The sequence below is a fragment of the Vombatus ursinus genome, unplaced genomic scaffold (genome assembly GCF_900497805.2).
Source record: "Vombatus ursinus unplaced genomic scaffold, bare-nosed wombat genome assembly UNPS02010284.1, whole genome shotgun sequence".
NCBI classification, from domain to species: domain Eukaryota; kingdom Metazoa; phylum Chordata; class Mammalia; order Diprotodontia; family Vombatidae; genus Vombatus; species Vombatus ursinus.
This window is the reverse complement of record NW_020950062.1, coordinates 13,264,875-13,281,007: the sequence shown is the minus strand read 5'-3', so window position 1 is coordinate 13,281,007 and position 16,133 is coordinate 13,264,875. Positions and strand designations below refer to the sequence as shown.

At 37.4% G+C, this 16,133-nt stretch overlaps 1 protein-coding gene across 3 annotated transcripts in view; it reads right to left on the bottom strand.

Moving 5' to 3' along the window:
* Nucleotides 1-16,133, bottom strand: part of CSMD3 (CUB and Sushi multiple domains 3) — a 1,542,511-nt gene that overhangs the window by 852,298 nt on the left and 674,080 nt on the right. For all 3 annotated transcript variants that reach the window (XM_027854053.1, XM_027854054.1, XM_027854055.1), the window contains one exon: nucleotides 14,308-14,395. In XM_027854053.1, coding sequence (XP_027709854.1) covers nucleotides 14,308-14,395 — 88 coding nt within the window. The remainder of the gene's footprint in view (nucleotides 1-14,307; nucleotides 14,396-16,133) is intronic.

The following is a 16,133-nucleotide window of genomic DNA, read 5'->3' as shown; positions in this document are numbered from 1 at the left end:
TGGAAGTGAGGGGTGGGTACTTTTGAAGTATAAGGGATAGCCTGTGCAAATCCTGAAGATAGAATGTTGTGTGAAAGCAGTAATAAAGTGAATATGTAATACAGAATGAGAGAAGAAATCTGTAATATAATTGAAAAGACAGGTTGGACCTAAAATATGAAGGGCTTTAAAAGACCAGCAGAGGTGCTTTTATTTGATCCTACAGGTAACTGGAAAATATTAGAGTTCATTGAGTAGAATTTATTGAATGACATGATTAGTTTTATGCTTTAGGAAAATCATTTTGGAAGTGGTGCATAGATTATATTGAGAGACAAAGATTTATGAATGAAGCCAGAGAGTAGTGGGGTATGCATTGGGACTGAAAAGGAGTTCACATGATGATGCTGATGGTGATGACTACTAGAACTGCTCAGTGCTTTAAGATTTGCAAAGTGCTTTACAAATATTTCATTCTATCCTCACAACAACCCTGGGAGGTAGATGCTATTATTAACTCCATTTTCCAAATAAGAAAATCTAGGCAGACAGAAGTTAAATGACTTGCCTAGAGTCACACAACTAAAAAGAGATTGAGGTCTTCCAAACTACACGTCTAGCCCTATCTGTTGTGCCAAACTGAGAAAATCATAGGTCTTCTGGATTTATGTTTTATCTCCCTAATCAGTTTATTAGCTCCCTGAGAGGTATACATCTTCCTAGATTTCTATTGCATCCTCCTGAGGACACCTAACATATTGCTGAAGACAGCTGGCATCTCATATCTATATGCCAACTGGTTGAACCAAAGAATTTCTAGAGTATAACAGAATGCCACCTTTCATTTGTATAGTGTATTACCATTTGAAAAACCCTTTCACACACATCATTTCCTCTTCAGAACACTGTGAGGCAGGCAGGATATTTTGCAAATAAGAAAATTGAGGCTCATAGAGATTGGGAGACTTGCCCAAGGTTACATAGCTCATAAGTGAAGAGATGCCAACCTAAGCATCACTGATGAGTAGTTTAGGCTCTTTCTAACACATCACACTGATTCACCATTAAATCCACAACCCTTTAGTCACAAAATCCTCTACTCACAAAAAGCCCCCAAGAAGAATGGATGGCCCTTTAATGAATCTTTAGTTGACCTTAATAGAATTACATGCTTTGAAAAACAAGAAAAACAACAAAGTCTATAGGCAAATATAGTGAAAGAGCTAACCAAAATATAATTCCATCTAAAAGAGTTACATTATTAAACTGATAATTCTGATGGCAGTGAGAATAGCAGGTCTTTTTTATGTTTCTTGATATATCCAATAAGATCACTTCAGTGAATCAGTTATACCAGTTTAAAATCACATCCTAGATCTCTTAAATTCAGGACCACAAAGAGAACAACGGCACCAAGGGGTAGAGCCCGTATTGAATTTAAATGCTAATTTATTCTTTTCCTTTACCTTATCCTCCAATCTGTTAGCATCTCCTTCCTTTTTTTCTCACCCAGACTTTCCTTTGTGTATTGCTGCCCTCTCCCGTCTTTCCATTTTTCTTAATCTTCAAATCCTTTCTCTACCCTGGCACCTCTTATTCTTTGTCTCCATTTTCTGATCCATCCCTTCTCCCTCCCTCTCCCTTTAGCCTCAAATCCCTTCCAACCATCTCATTATCAATTCTGTTGCAGAAAAGAAGAGTAGGTCAGAAAGTGTGGATAATTAATATGTCATCTTCCTTTCTCTACTTTGTGGAAGTAACATAGTGGTTTCGCCACAAGCACTTTATTTTATTCAGCTGGAAAAGGCCAAAACGTCATACATCATATAGAAGAGTATCCTCCAGATAGACACATATATTATCTAGTTTCACAGTGATCAATCAGACTCTTATTACAGCATGGAGACTGCTGACAAAGACTGGTCTTATCCTGAATGTACTCAGAGAGTCGTCAGTATCAGAAGCTGGAACAGGACAAAGCGAATTCTTAGACTCTCCCTTTAAAAGTAAATCCAAATGTTGTTTGAGTTATTAGACTTTGTTATCTAATGGTTCATAGTAAAGTTCTTTTTTATTGTGTCTTCTTATCAAGCAATCTTGGATAACCAGCTGCATTGGTCCAGAGGACTTAGCTAACTTAGGCTGTCAAGGCTTATGGAACTTGCTCAGAGAAAGACTTGCTCTATTTTTTGACTTGGAATTCTTCTTGGACCTTAAGGTGCCTTGGCATCTTTCCCCACACATTCTCTTCCAGGAATTATTTGTAAGAGTGTTAGAAAAATTTAATCTTTGTATCCTAATTAGATCATTTTCTTTGGAGTAACTTGTTGTTCAGTTGTTTCAGTTGTGTCTGACACTTTGTGACCCTTTGTGGGATTTTCTTGGCAAAGATACTGGAGTGGTTTGCCATTTCCTTCTCTAGCTCATTTTGCAGATGAGGAAACTGAGGCAAACAGGGTTAAGTGACTTGCCCAGGGTCACACAGCTAGGAAGTGTCAGAGGCTGTTTTGAAACTCAGGTCTTCCTGACTCTAGGTATAGCACTCTATCCAGTGTGCCACCTGGCTGCCCAGTTGGAGTAACTGACCAAGCTTTAAAGGACATGTAAGACTAGACAACATGTAATACCTTAATGCAATGAAATGCAATGCAATTCAGCAAACGTTTATCAAATACCTACTATGTGTCAGGTACTGTGTATATAGTGGGCACTGAAATATAAAAACAAAATTCCCAACTCTCAAACACCTTAACACCTTATATTGTTACTTGGAGAATAAAGCACGTAGACAGATAAAGAAAGGTAAACTATATGCAATGTGAAGTAATTTGGGGGAGGAACATTACCAATGTGTGTGGAGGTGTCATTCAGCCAGTCAACCAGCATATAGTAAGTGCCTACTATGTGCTAGGCACTGTGCCAGGAAAAGACACTCTATATCTTACCTCTGGGCATTTTCTCTGGCTGTCCTCTATGCCTGTAATGCTCTCCCACCTCATCTCTGCCTACTGGCTTCCTTGAGTCCCAAATAAAAACCCCTATGTTATAGGAAGCCTTTCCCAACAATCTTAATTCTAGTTCCTTCCCTCTTTTAATTTATTTCCTATTTATGCTTTGTATCACTTGTTTATACATATTCATTTGCATGCTGTCTCCTCCATTAGACTGTAAATTCTTGAGGTAGGGACTTCCTTTCTTCCTTCCTTTTTTTCAGATCCTCAGTGCTTAGCACAGTGCTTGGCACATATTAGGCATTTCATAAATGTCTATTGACTGACTGTGCTAAGTATTGACTTCAGGAAAACCATAAAAAAGATCTCTTATAGGGAGGAACATAAGCTAAGCCTGGAAGGGAGCTATGGATTCCAAATGGCAAAGTAAAAATGAAGATCATTTTAAACAGCCTTATAAAGGCACAGAGATAGGAGAAGGAATATTCATAGAATCACTCTTGATTTACAAATGAGAAAATTGAGGCCCCAAAATGGTCAAGGTACTTGCATGATCATCCACAGAGTAAGTTGTATGGGGAGCAAAAAGGCCATTTGGTTGGAACATGGACTATGAAAGGGAGAATAATGTAAAATATCCCAAAAAGTTAGTGAGCTAGATTATGGAGTTGTTTAAATGCTAAACAGAAGAGGTTCCATTTTAATCTACAGGAAATAGGTAGCCCCTGGATATTCTTGAGTGGGGAAGTGACATGGTCAGCCCTGTGCTTTAGAAATATCATTTTGGCAGATACAGTGGGTATGTATTGGTGAGGAAGAGTGGCAAAAGGAACCCATTACAATAAATTAGTAAGGTCACAAGGAGAAAAGTAGGTTATGAACTAATGTGGTAGTCATATGGGTAGAAGGAAGTCCACAGATGCAAGGGAAATTGGGGAGGTAAATTTGTGAGGACCTCACCTAGGTGAAATGGAGGCTACTGGAACTACTCAATGGGGCATGTAGATGGTTATTATGCTAGAGACAAAGGAGAACTGTATAGCCCTCAGGGTTCCATCATCTGAGCCATATGTGATCTCCCACTTGTAGAGAAGAGAATAAAAAGAGAAGTTGGAAGAAGAAATCCTAAGTACTTATCACCTAGACAATATAGACTACTTGGAATTCACAGATATTAACATCCCTTCTCTCACCTCAATACAGCTGACCACCATATGCCTAGAATGTTCAACCTCCAGTGGAAGGTTTCTTATCTTGCTAGGTGGTACATCAGATAGAGTGTTGGGTTTAAGTCAGGAATACCTGAGTTTAAATCTAGCCTCAGATACTTAGTAGCTATGTGACCCTGGCCAAGTCACTTGACCTCTGTCTGCCTCAGTTTCCTCAACTGTAAAATAAAGATAATTTTAGCACCTATTTTGCAGGGTTGTTGTGCAAGTCAAATGAGATAATAATTGTAGACTGCTTAGTATAGTTCTAGGCACACAAATGCTATTACTATTATTATTCTTCATTCGAGGCTCAGCTTAGGTCCCACTTGCTTTCCTGGATCTTTCTCATTATTAGTTCCTTCTTTTCCAATACTACCTTGACTTTACATTGTATTTATTCCAAATTTATATTTATTACTTGTCTCCTCCAATAAAATGTAAATTCTTTGACAGCAGATAATGTTTCATTTCTATCTTCATCTCTAGCACTTGACAGTGTTTGACACATAATGGATAATGAATAAATGTTTATTGGTGAATTTGTTGAAGGCATATAACTTATTGAAAAAGGAAGGGGCATGAAGAGAGTGAAGCAGCAAGGGTGGCTGAGGTGGTAAATCTGAATAATAGAAGGGTGATGGTGCCCTCTCCAGAATCTGAGAAGTTAAGGAGAAAAATCAGTTTCAGGGGGAAGATAGAGAGTTCTATCTCATACATGCTGAATTTGAGATACTTATGAGAAATAGAAGGGAAGTTATTTAGCAATGATTTGATAATGTGTTAACTGGAACTTAGGAAACCTCTTATTTTCATTCTAAAAACTGAAAATAAAAATTTATAGGATATGGAAACCTTATTATCTTCTCCTATTATGAATGGAAAATATGTGGATATATAGATTTGGGAGTCATCTAGATAATGGAGATAATTGAAATCATGGAAACTGGGATCATAGAGAGAAAAGGGTGTAAAGAAAGAGAAGTGGCAATATTGAGCATACTCAGTAGTAGGTTGAAAGAAAGAAACCCATTGGGTCATTTCTTATTATTATAAACTAAATTGGTGTAATATTCATGATATTGTCATGTTCTAGGAAACTGAAAAAATAGCCTGCAGTCACCCCATAGGATCACCTCAGCTTGGACAGTCAGTCCTGAACAATGCAGGGTATTGTCCTAGTGAAAAATGTTCTGAGTACATTTTGCTACTACATACCCCATAGTACAAGCTGGGTCCCAAGGTGAATGAGTGGCAGAAATCACCTATATTCTTGCCTTGCATACTTTACCTAATTATATTTTAATATAGTGCGATCTTCCTTGGCTTAAACTCAGAAATCTGAGGAGTACTGACTGCAAAAAAATACACATGGGTGAGACCATATCTATCAAGAAAATAATGTGTAATAGAAAATAATGGTGCATAAGGTGAGTAAAATTTTGTCTATCACTATCATCATAAAGAGTTACATGTGATTAATTTTATCTATGCTTAAAGTTATGCATTAATAAAATGTTAGCATAGTATATAGAGTTCTTTGTGATCACAGGATAACTATTTATTTCCATATAACATTATAAAAATGATTTGCTCTTACCCTACCTCATAATGTAACTGGGGCGCTCAATTAAATACTATCTACATCAAATACAGAGCTTGTCATTCTGTATTAAGCACAAACTGAGTAGTCATTCACAATCCCCATGTATCATATGCTTTTATATTAGCCAACCAATGTGATTAATTCCACCAATGATTTTTTTAATGCCCTGTCAGGTCTGACAGCATAAACCTGTGTAGCTTTTTAGGATTAATTTCTATGGATTTCTTCATATACATATACATACATATATATGTATATATATATATATATATACACATATACACACATATATTCAGTCCTCTTAAAATGTATTTTCCCTAGGAGACAGTTTTAGTGTTCTATACCATAAAATCCTATGAGAGAATTGATACCCAGAACAGCAACAGAACATTTATGTCTCATTATTCTTTGCCTTCAGACCACTGTTTCATTGTCTTCCAACAACGTTCCCAAAGAATACAAAAATATCCTTTGGTAGGAAGAACTAGCGATTAACCATTAATTGCACTGAACTTCAGACTTAATTGTGTCTACATAATAACACCTGCTCTGCCTACCATTTAGAGCTAGTATGATCATCAAATAAAATAGTAGATGAGAAAGTGCTTTGAATAATATATGAAGAACAGTTATTATAGAGTCAGAAGACTCATACCTGTTGCTTCTGTTAATATTTCTAATTTGTAGATACCTGCCTGCAAGTAGGGGGCAGGTAGGTGACTCAGTGGGTAGAGCACTGGACCTGGAGTCAGGAAGACCTGAGTTCAAATCTGGCCTCAGGAATTTCCCTGGCAAGTGACCCTGGACAAATCACTTAACCTTGTTTGTCTCAGTTTCCTCATCCATAAAATGAGCTGGAAAAGGACATGGCAAACCATTCCAGTATCTTTGCCAAGAAAACCCCAAATGAGGTTACGAAGAGTCAGACATGACTGAAGCAACTGAACGACAACAACAATCTGCAAGTAACAGTGGGCTTTAATTGTTCATTTATTGGCATGTTTGAAGAGTTGGCTCATGGTTTAAAGAGTAACAGACTGGACTAGTAATTCTAGCCTCTGGGACAAGAAACACAAAATGAGCCCTGCGGATAGATGCCAGGATAGCAAGTCTGCTGCTAAGGATCTTGCCACCTGCTACCTTCCTTTTTTAACTATTGATTCTTGCTAACTAGGTGTTAAACTCAATAATTTCTACCTGCTGGTTTCCAAGTACTGTAAGAGTCAAATAAAATTTGGCTCCCTGGGGAAAATCTCTGGTTACCCCATCCTAGTTACATCCTGGTGATAGGTTTGTGTCATGAATGCAGCTGCTGTTTTTGTACCGACACAGCTGAGGAGAAAGTCCTTTGCAGGTTCATTGCTTAGATGAGCCAGCATTCTAGCAACTCCATATGATGATCCAAGTTTTTTCTATGAAGTCTGTACTTTCTGAAGAGCTATTTCAAGAAGAACTCTTGTGTCTAGGTGTATGTTCTTTTTAATGGTCAGAAAGTGATGAGAAACACTAAAGGGAATGGTATCTTCTTCATCCAGAAGGCAAGTATAACACACCATCTTTGTTACTGAAGTGGAGGCCGTGTGAAATTCTACAAGTTGTCCTTTCCCAGAAGCTTGCTTCCAATTTTAAATGCCTTTTCTTAGCATAGGAATCATTGGCAGCCTTTACAATCTTTCTGGCTGCCTTTCACTCTATAAAAGCCTGCTATGCTCCATGGGCATTTCAAATTAGAAACAAAGCTTTTAAGCCTTCAAAACACAGCTGCTGGGACTCTCACCTTAAAGAATAGAGTAAAAATGGTGAGTATAATATAGCAAGTCCCATTGGATGCCTTATGTGTATGACTTTTTCTTGTAGAATTCTTCATGGTGACTTGAAAAATAATTTTATCGTAGGTTTGTGTATGGGGCTATTTCAGCAGTGCAAGCATTAAGTCATTTATTTTTATGATGTACAGGAAACATCTTAAGATAGGTTCATGTGGCCTTGGAAATTAGTTGGTGAAATGCAAACATTACAGTTTGGGCCTTCTTTGACTTCCAGTAAACAAAGAAGCAACATTTTTTCTTCCCTTTATACATCTATGCAATTACACATTAACACTGTTGTATCAAGCTTACAAAATGATGGATCAATGTACCTCCAAGGATATTGTGCATTTCATGGTGTTGCAGGGGAAAAATGCTGGATCTGAAGACAGAACACTTGAGTATAAATCCTGATTCCGCTATTTATGAATTGTGTGAACTTGGGAAAGTTGCTTACCTTCTCCGAACCTGTTTCTTCTTCTGTAAATGTTGAAGTAGATGACTTTTGATTTTACTCCCATCTATAAATCTATGATGCTACAATTATATATCCTAAACTGAATTCAATAACTTCTTCCTTAAACCAACTTTTTGTTCTGATTACTACATTCTTTTTAATAACATCACTATCTTCTACCCCCACATCCTGGCTAAAAATGCCATTATGTTTCATTTATATGCATACCCTCCTTTTTATCAATTTTTCCACTACCCTCACATTCAGATTCTTATTATATTTCATGTATACCAATACAACAGCCTCCTTGACTCCCCATTGTGAATCTTGGCACACTTTAACACATCCTGTACATTTCTGTAAGACTAGTAATGTCTGACTTTTCGCAACCTCATTTGAGATTTTCTTGGCAAAGATACTGGCATTATTTGTCATTTCCCTCTCCAGCTCATTTTATATATGAAGAAACTGAGGCAAACAAGGTTAAGTGACTTGTACATGGTCACTCGCCAGGAAAATGCGTGATGCTAGACTTGAACTCAGGTCTTCCTGACTCCAGGTCCAGTGCTCTACCCACTGAACCACCTAGCTGCCCCCTACTTGCAGGCAGGCATCTAAAAATTAGAGATGTTAATAGAACAGGTATGAGTCTTTTGACTCCACAATCCACAGTTCTGATTATATCACTTGCCTTACCTTCCTCTGTCTTACCAAGAAAAGGTCCCTACCATGCACTCAACAATCATAAAAACCCTAAGAAATAATAGGCCTTTGGAGTTACTCAGGTTTAGTCTTTTCCTTCATGCAGGAGGATATTTAAACTATATAGGACACATGATTATCCCCCTTGCACCTGCCTCCCTCTTGGAGAGGTCCCACAAAATAGGAGGTATAGGATAAAGGTTGAAGAATGGTATTGGTACAACACACCATTCCTTAATATTCTTAAAGCTTTTTCACTGTGTTGTTCGTTGCTAAACATCTAGTCAAGACTAGTACTGACTTGCACAGACCAAGAAGAAGGTATTTGGTACAAAGTGGTTCAGAAATTCATGAGCTCCCTAACACAGGCTGCTAAGCAGGATTGTGTGATGGAAGACAGAGGATTAAGAACCTGAAAGGAAATGATCCCATGCTTACTCTGAAGATCTGAATCTTTAGTGTTGTGTTTTTCTTTGTTTCAAAGTATAGGACCAGAATGTGTGTTCTCAGAATCAGTCCTGAATCCCAGTCTGTGATTGAAGAGTCAGTCTCCAGGCCATGCATCAGTGAAATTTGTTGGGTTTTGCTAATTGTAAGCTTCAGTATTCATAAAAAAAAGAATAGAAAAAGACACTGAATCTGTAACTTTTCTCAACCTCAAAACTGTCTGACAGAAGGGAAATACATGTTTTTAGAGAAAAACAAAAAGCACTACAACCTAATTGTGATTGATGAATGTCTCTCTAACATTAGCAACACATTCTACAAAAATTACTTTGTTTAATGATCCCCATATGTAGAAATCATAGTTTTTTTGGAAATATTACTAAAACTAAATTTGACCTCTCTTTCTCCCTTACTGAAGCATAATGAATTACATGTCAGCCTCTCAGCTGAAACCATGGATAATGGGAAAGGTTTAGAAAAACAAGCTTGCAATTTGCACTGTTCATAATCCAATAATTCAGTCTACACTTAGAGTATGTGTGGTTGTTTGTTGTTGTTATTGTTGCTGCTGCTGTTTTCCTCATAATACTAGGGGAAACTCTCCTTTGAAAAGGATCTGTTCCATAAATAGTTTCTCTCTCTCTCTCTCTCTCCACATATATATTTCAGAGAGGTTCTGTGGTGATTGAAATATATCCCATCCCATTGAGTATGGACATTTTCCTGCAATGTTCCTGACAGTGATTCATTTTTAAACTTTATTGTTTAAAGTTTAAAGTTCTACTTTGATTCTCCATTATGCTGTGGACAGTCCCAGCTCTCAAAGAACTCACAGTCTAATGGCAAGGCAACTTGAAAATAACTTTGTACAGACAAGATATATACAGGGTAAAATCAATAGAGTAAAGGCCCTAGCCTTAAAGGGAACCAGGAAAGGCTTTCTTACAGAAGACAAAATTTTATCTGGCTCCATTATGGAAGCTCATGAAGATCATCCACAGAGGAATTTGAACTGGTGTCTCTGATGAGAACACTGATCCTTCAAGTAATAAATTAGTAAGCATTAAGGACTTATTTGAATTTTCTGATGTGTTACTAAATTGTGAGAAATGGCCAAAGAAATAATATAAAATAGAATAAGCACACCACAAAAGCCAAGTTTATTAGAAATATTAATACCATGAAGAAATAACATGTAGTTCTTTCGTTCTGTCTTGCCCTATATGACTCAGCTCTCTGCCCCAACTCCACTTTCTAGATCTTGGCTTTCAGGAAGTTCTTATTTCTTTCTTGTAAAAAGAGTATTTCACTTTTTAAAAAGATATACTGACTTTTCTTCAAAGGAACACAGAAGTCTCTACACGTTTTTCTTAGTTATGAAACTAGTTCATGCTGGCTAAGTAATTGAGACAGATGGTCCCTGAAATAGTGCTCTGCACACATTGGAAGCTCAATAAATATTTGCTGATGATAATGATGAGATAAAGAAATCATAAAATCTTATACAGATAGCAAAGTCAGAAGAGTATTTCTCTCATCTGTTCAAATGAGAAGACAGAGTTCAATTAATTATCTCCATTTTAGAGGACACTGGGGAGAACACACATAAAAAAATTTAAATATTATAGAATGATGTGACTAGGCTCAGTTATTGAGATTCAGAATCTCAGTCTTCATATAGAATCTTTTAAAACATTTGAAATGGCTTCCAGATTTGGAGCCCTAAACAATTCATGGTCGGTTTAGTGTATATTATATTTAATACTGGGAAGGACCTCAAAATGTAACAACTCAGTCTCTTCTCATAATACTTACTCTACTATTTTTAAACCTACCCATGCAGGGAAGACTGCTATTTATAAACTTCAAAGAATAGAAAAAAATTTTATGCTAAATCAGAAGTCAGATCTTAAAGAATTACAGAATTTTAGGACTAGAAAGGCATTTGTAGATCATGATATGCAAAAGTTTCATTAACAGAAGAGAAATTGAACCCCAAAATAGGTAAATAAATAATACTCTCATAGCCATACAGTTAGGTAGTAGCAGGTATAAGACTGAAACCCTGGTCTTTTTGTTAACTTAATCACATTTGAATGATGTCTTAGGGCCAATGGTTCTCAAGCATTTTTGCTCTCAGTACCTCTTAAACTCTTAAAAATTATTGAGGATATCTCCAAAGAGCTTTTGTTTACGTGGATTATACCTACCAATATTTGCCATATTATAAATAAAAATATCTTAGTATTATTGTGAAAAGAGTTTTCATACCTTTGATCTCCTAAAAAGGTTTTGGGGATCCTTAGGAGTCCATAGACCATACTTTGAGAGCTACAGCTCTAGACCACTGGTGTCAAACTTAAATAGAAATGTGAGTCACTAAATTGCTCATAAGGATCCATGTGGACTGTATATTGTCTTATTTAAAAATGCAAAATTATCTATGTTTTATTGTATTTTTATTCATTTTAAGAATTTTCTAATTACATTTTAATCTGATTTAGGACTCATTTGGGAGTGTTGTAGGCTACCCGTTTGATAACTCTGCTTTAGACTTTACTCAAAAGAGGTAGAATGGTGTACTTGATTTAAAGTTAGGAAGTTTTGTCAGTACTCTGACAAATAATTTGTGAGATTCTTATGTTCGCTGGACCTCTGTTTCCTCTTCTATAAAATAAGGTTAAAAATAACTTAACTACCCATCATGAAGAGCTGTTATTAGACCCATAAGAGCTTTGGAAATGTTTATCTGCTCTATAAATGACAGTTAGTACTCTGAGGAAGGTGCTGCATATTTCTAACTCATTCTAACTATAAGAAAGAATACTGAGTAGCCTAACACAGGTAAGTACTTGACATAAGAATAAGGACCTTTAAGTGCCTGCATGCTCATTCTAGGCCATGCCCCTACCTCCCATTCTCTAAGAAACTTCCAAGATTATGATTTAAAATTTATGTTACAGAACCTCATCTGAGCCCTAACTGCTGCTAGGCAATCCTACTAATGTCCCTTGTCAACCCACTCTCCTTAATATCTCTTCCAAGTCTTTTTATCCCTCATTAAACCTCCCATGACTCCCTTTTCCCCCAACTCCTTCAGCTGAGAACCTTAACTCATATTTGCAGCAAAAAATTGAGGCCAATCACTATGAACTCCCTCTTTTCCCCTCTTCTTCACCTCCTGTCACACTCAGATGCCTTCTACCACTTTCTCTTCCTTCACCTCTGTTGGGAGAATTTTCCCATGGGAGTTCTAGCTTCTCTTGGCAGAAGCTGAGGATCACAACCTGTTGCATGGCAAAAATAAGGAAGTCTCACAAGACCTCTCCTTTGCTGACACGCAGCTCCCATGGTTGGCTCGGCTCTCCTCTCATTGGGAGAAAAGTCCTACTCATAACTCTGAAACGAGGGCTGCACGTGTCCAGCAGACTTGGTGATTGGCTATCATGTGGAGATCATGCTTTGATCATGTATTACTAGGGAAATAAAAGAAAGCTACAAGCACTTAATAAATGGAGCTTCTGCCATCTTGCTGTCTTCCGCCTCATCAATGCGCCTCCGGGTTAAGAGTATTGAGCTGGTCTCATGCTCAGCACTGCAGCGGCCACGTCAACCTCTGTCTCACATGATGGAGTGGCCTTACTCTTTATGTACTTGTTCAAGTAATACCCCTCCTGCCCATCTTCAACACATTGACTTACCAGTTGTCCCTATTCTTTCATTAATTTTCAATCTTTCCTTGTCTACTGACTCATTTCCTACTGCCTACAAACATGCTAATGCCTTCCCTATCCTGAAAAAACTCTCACTTGATCATTCCATCTCTGATAACTCTCTTCCTTTATTTCGTCTAAATTCTTAGAAAAGTCCATCTATAATAGGTGCTTCCAGTTTCCCTCATCTCAGTCTTACAGTCTAGCTTCTGAACTTTTCATTACACAAAAATGGTTCTCTCCAAAGTTAGACATGATCTCTTACACCAAATACAATGGCCTTTTCTCAGTTCTCATTCTCCTTGACCTCTCTGGAGGCTCTGACACTGTTGATCACTCCTCCTTGATATTTTCTTCTCTTGAGGTTTCTCTCTCTCTTTCTCTCTCTCTCTCTCTCTCTCTTCTCTTTCTACCTATCTGAGCACACCTTTTATGTCTCCTTTGCTGAGTCCTCCTCCAGATCATTTCATCTAACCACAAATGTCCCACAGGGTTCTATCCTGTGCCCTTTTCTCTTCTCTCTATTCTACTTCACTCAATGATCTCATCAGTAGATTTAATTACCATCTTTGTAATGATGATTCTTAAATCTACCTATCCTACCCCCAAATCTCTGCTGACCTGTAATCTTGCATCTCCAACTGTCTTTCAGAAATCTCAAAATGTATTTCTAATGAACATCTTAAACTCAGTGTGTCCAAAATATAATTCATTATCTTTCCCCCTAAAGCTTTCCCTTTCTATCATTATAGAGGGCAACTCCAATCTCCCAGTCCCTCAGGCTTGCAGGCTAGAATTCAACCTCAATTCCTCACTAACTCTCCATATCCTTCATATCCATATTGTTACCATGGCCTATTGATTTCACCTTTTCAGAATCTCTCAGATATGCTCCCCTTTTCTCCTCTGAAATTGTCGTATTTGTTGCAGGCCCTCATCACCTCACACTTTGATTATTCCAACAGTCTGCTGGTAGGTCTGCCTGCCTCAAGTCCCTCCCCACTCCAATCTATTCTCCATTCAGCCACTAGAGTTGATTTGCTTAAAGATTAAAAAATGAAAATAAGGGAAATGCTCACTACTCAAACACTAATTGGGAGCTAGCTAGCTGTAGTATTGAGGTTAATGCAAGAAAAATCTAATCACCACAATAGAGGTTTTAAGGAAAAAGCAGTTAAAAATATAACCTTTTCACCTTTATGAGGGAAATTGTGTTACATATGAAAGTAAATGAAAGTTAGAGAGCAATAGAAATTATGAGCAATGGAAAAACCCACCACATGAGAATTTTCCATGTTCCAAATCCTAGACTTGACAGGACATCAGTTCTTTACTTGACAGGAAGGACATCAGTTCTTTTTACTAGGAAAAAAAAAATGTCTAAACCTGATTTCTAAAGAGGAAGAAAGAATTCAGTCAGTAGTTTCCAATATTACCTGAAATCTGAGCCTATTCTCTTTCCATTTTCTGGCTCTCCAGGATCTGGGCATAAGTTCGATGCTGTTTTAATACCTCCCTCATTTACTGCAAAACAGAAAGAGGAAACAAAAGAAAATGTACAAGATTAGGAAATCAAGAGAGACAACAGTTTAGAAAATAATAAGGGGGAACTACTTCTATACTTTATTACAACATAGCAATATAATATGCATAGAATGTATTCATTAGATTTCATTATTACAGCTTACACAATTAAGTTTTTCCTAATGATAACCTATAAGGCAAAAAAAGAAGAATCTTAGTTTATATTCTTCTAAATTGTTTCTATTTTTATAAGGCCAATTGAATCATGGTGAAAATGGCCATGTGAGCAGATGATACTTTGTAAAATCTTTACCAAATGCTAAAATCACTTGAACGGCCATTTTCAAGTATGAATTCAGCTTGAGTTTAACAGTGGCAACAAAGAGGAATGTCGTCACTGCCTTGTTTGAAAGTTTCAAATGAGCTACACTATTTTTATCATTGTGGGGAAAACTGCACATGATAATAATGAACATAAAGTTCAGCATTTAAGTTCTTATGATTTATTTTATTCAGTACAGCACCAAAGCAAATCATCTGATCTGTCAAAGTAAGTGATACAGCAATGATTTAAATTAACATGAGAATTACATGAATTATGAGGGAAAAGTTGAAATGCAGAGCACAAGAGACCACAGAGATGGCATGGAATAGTGGAAAGATCCCTGGGTTTGGAGCCATATTACATGTAGTCTATTCTGGCCTTTGCCACTAGGTAACTGTATGATTTTGAGAAAAGTCATCAAACATCTCTGGGTTTCAATTTCCTTACCTGCAGAAAAACAAACAAAAAACGAACCAAAGAAATCAGGGAGTGTGATATCTATTGCCCCTTCCAGCTCTGAAATTCAGCCATAGGTTTTCTATGTGGGAGCTCTCTCCCCTGACTGTAACTCACTTTTCCTTCATACCTATGCATTTCAGCATTACCCTTCCTAAAGCCCTCCCCTGTACTCCATTACCTTTCCATTGTGCCCTCTGGAAACTTATTCTATTTTTTTTAATTGTCCTTAATATTAGATCTTTTCTTCTCATGGTCCTTCTAGCTTCTAGCAATAATGCACACTTAAATCTCCCTAAAAAACACAGCATCTCTGAATACCCTCTATAGTACTGGGTATACTCTTACTCATCACCACCTCCCAACACTCATAATCTTTCTCTCTCTCTCTCTCTCACTCATGCATGCACGCACACACACACACACACACACACACGCACGCACAGACATACACACACACACATACAGTCAGGAGTAGGAGCAGACAAGCTTTTTCTCCTTGCTGTCATTTTTTCCATTTTTTCTCTCTTCTACATCAATCTCTATTCCTTTGACTCTCTCTCTGTCTCTCTCTCTGTCTCTCTCTCTCTGTCTCTCTCTCTCTCCCTCTTTCTCTTTATCTCCCCCCCCCATAGACATTATCTGCTAAACCCCAGGTCAATACTTGGCTTTTCTCAAGGAGTTCATTGCTTGTCTCATGGTCTTCCTTTTCCACCCCAATCCATATTTATTCTTGTACTTAGGGACTTCAATTTACCTGTTGATATCCCCTCAATGATCCTTACCTCATAACTCCTCTGGTCTATACTATCTTTGCCTCATCTATGCACAGAGATGGTAATATCTTGGACCTCATCACCCACAAGTGCTCACCTTCACAATCCATAACTCTGAAATCCCTCTAATTGGTCAAACTTCTTTTTCTTCCAATTCTCCCTCTATCTTACCCCTCCTAAA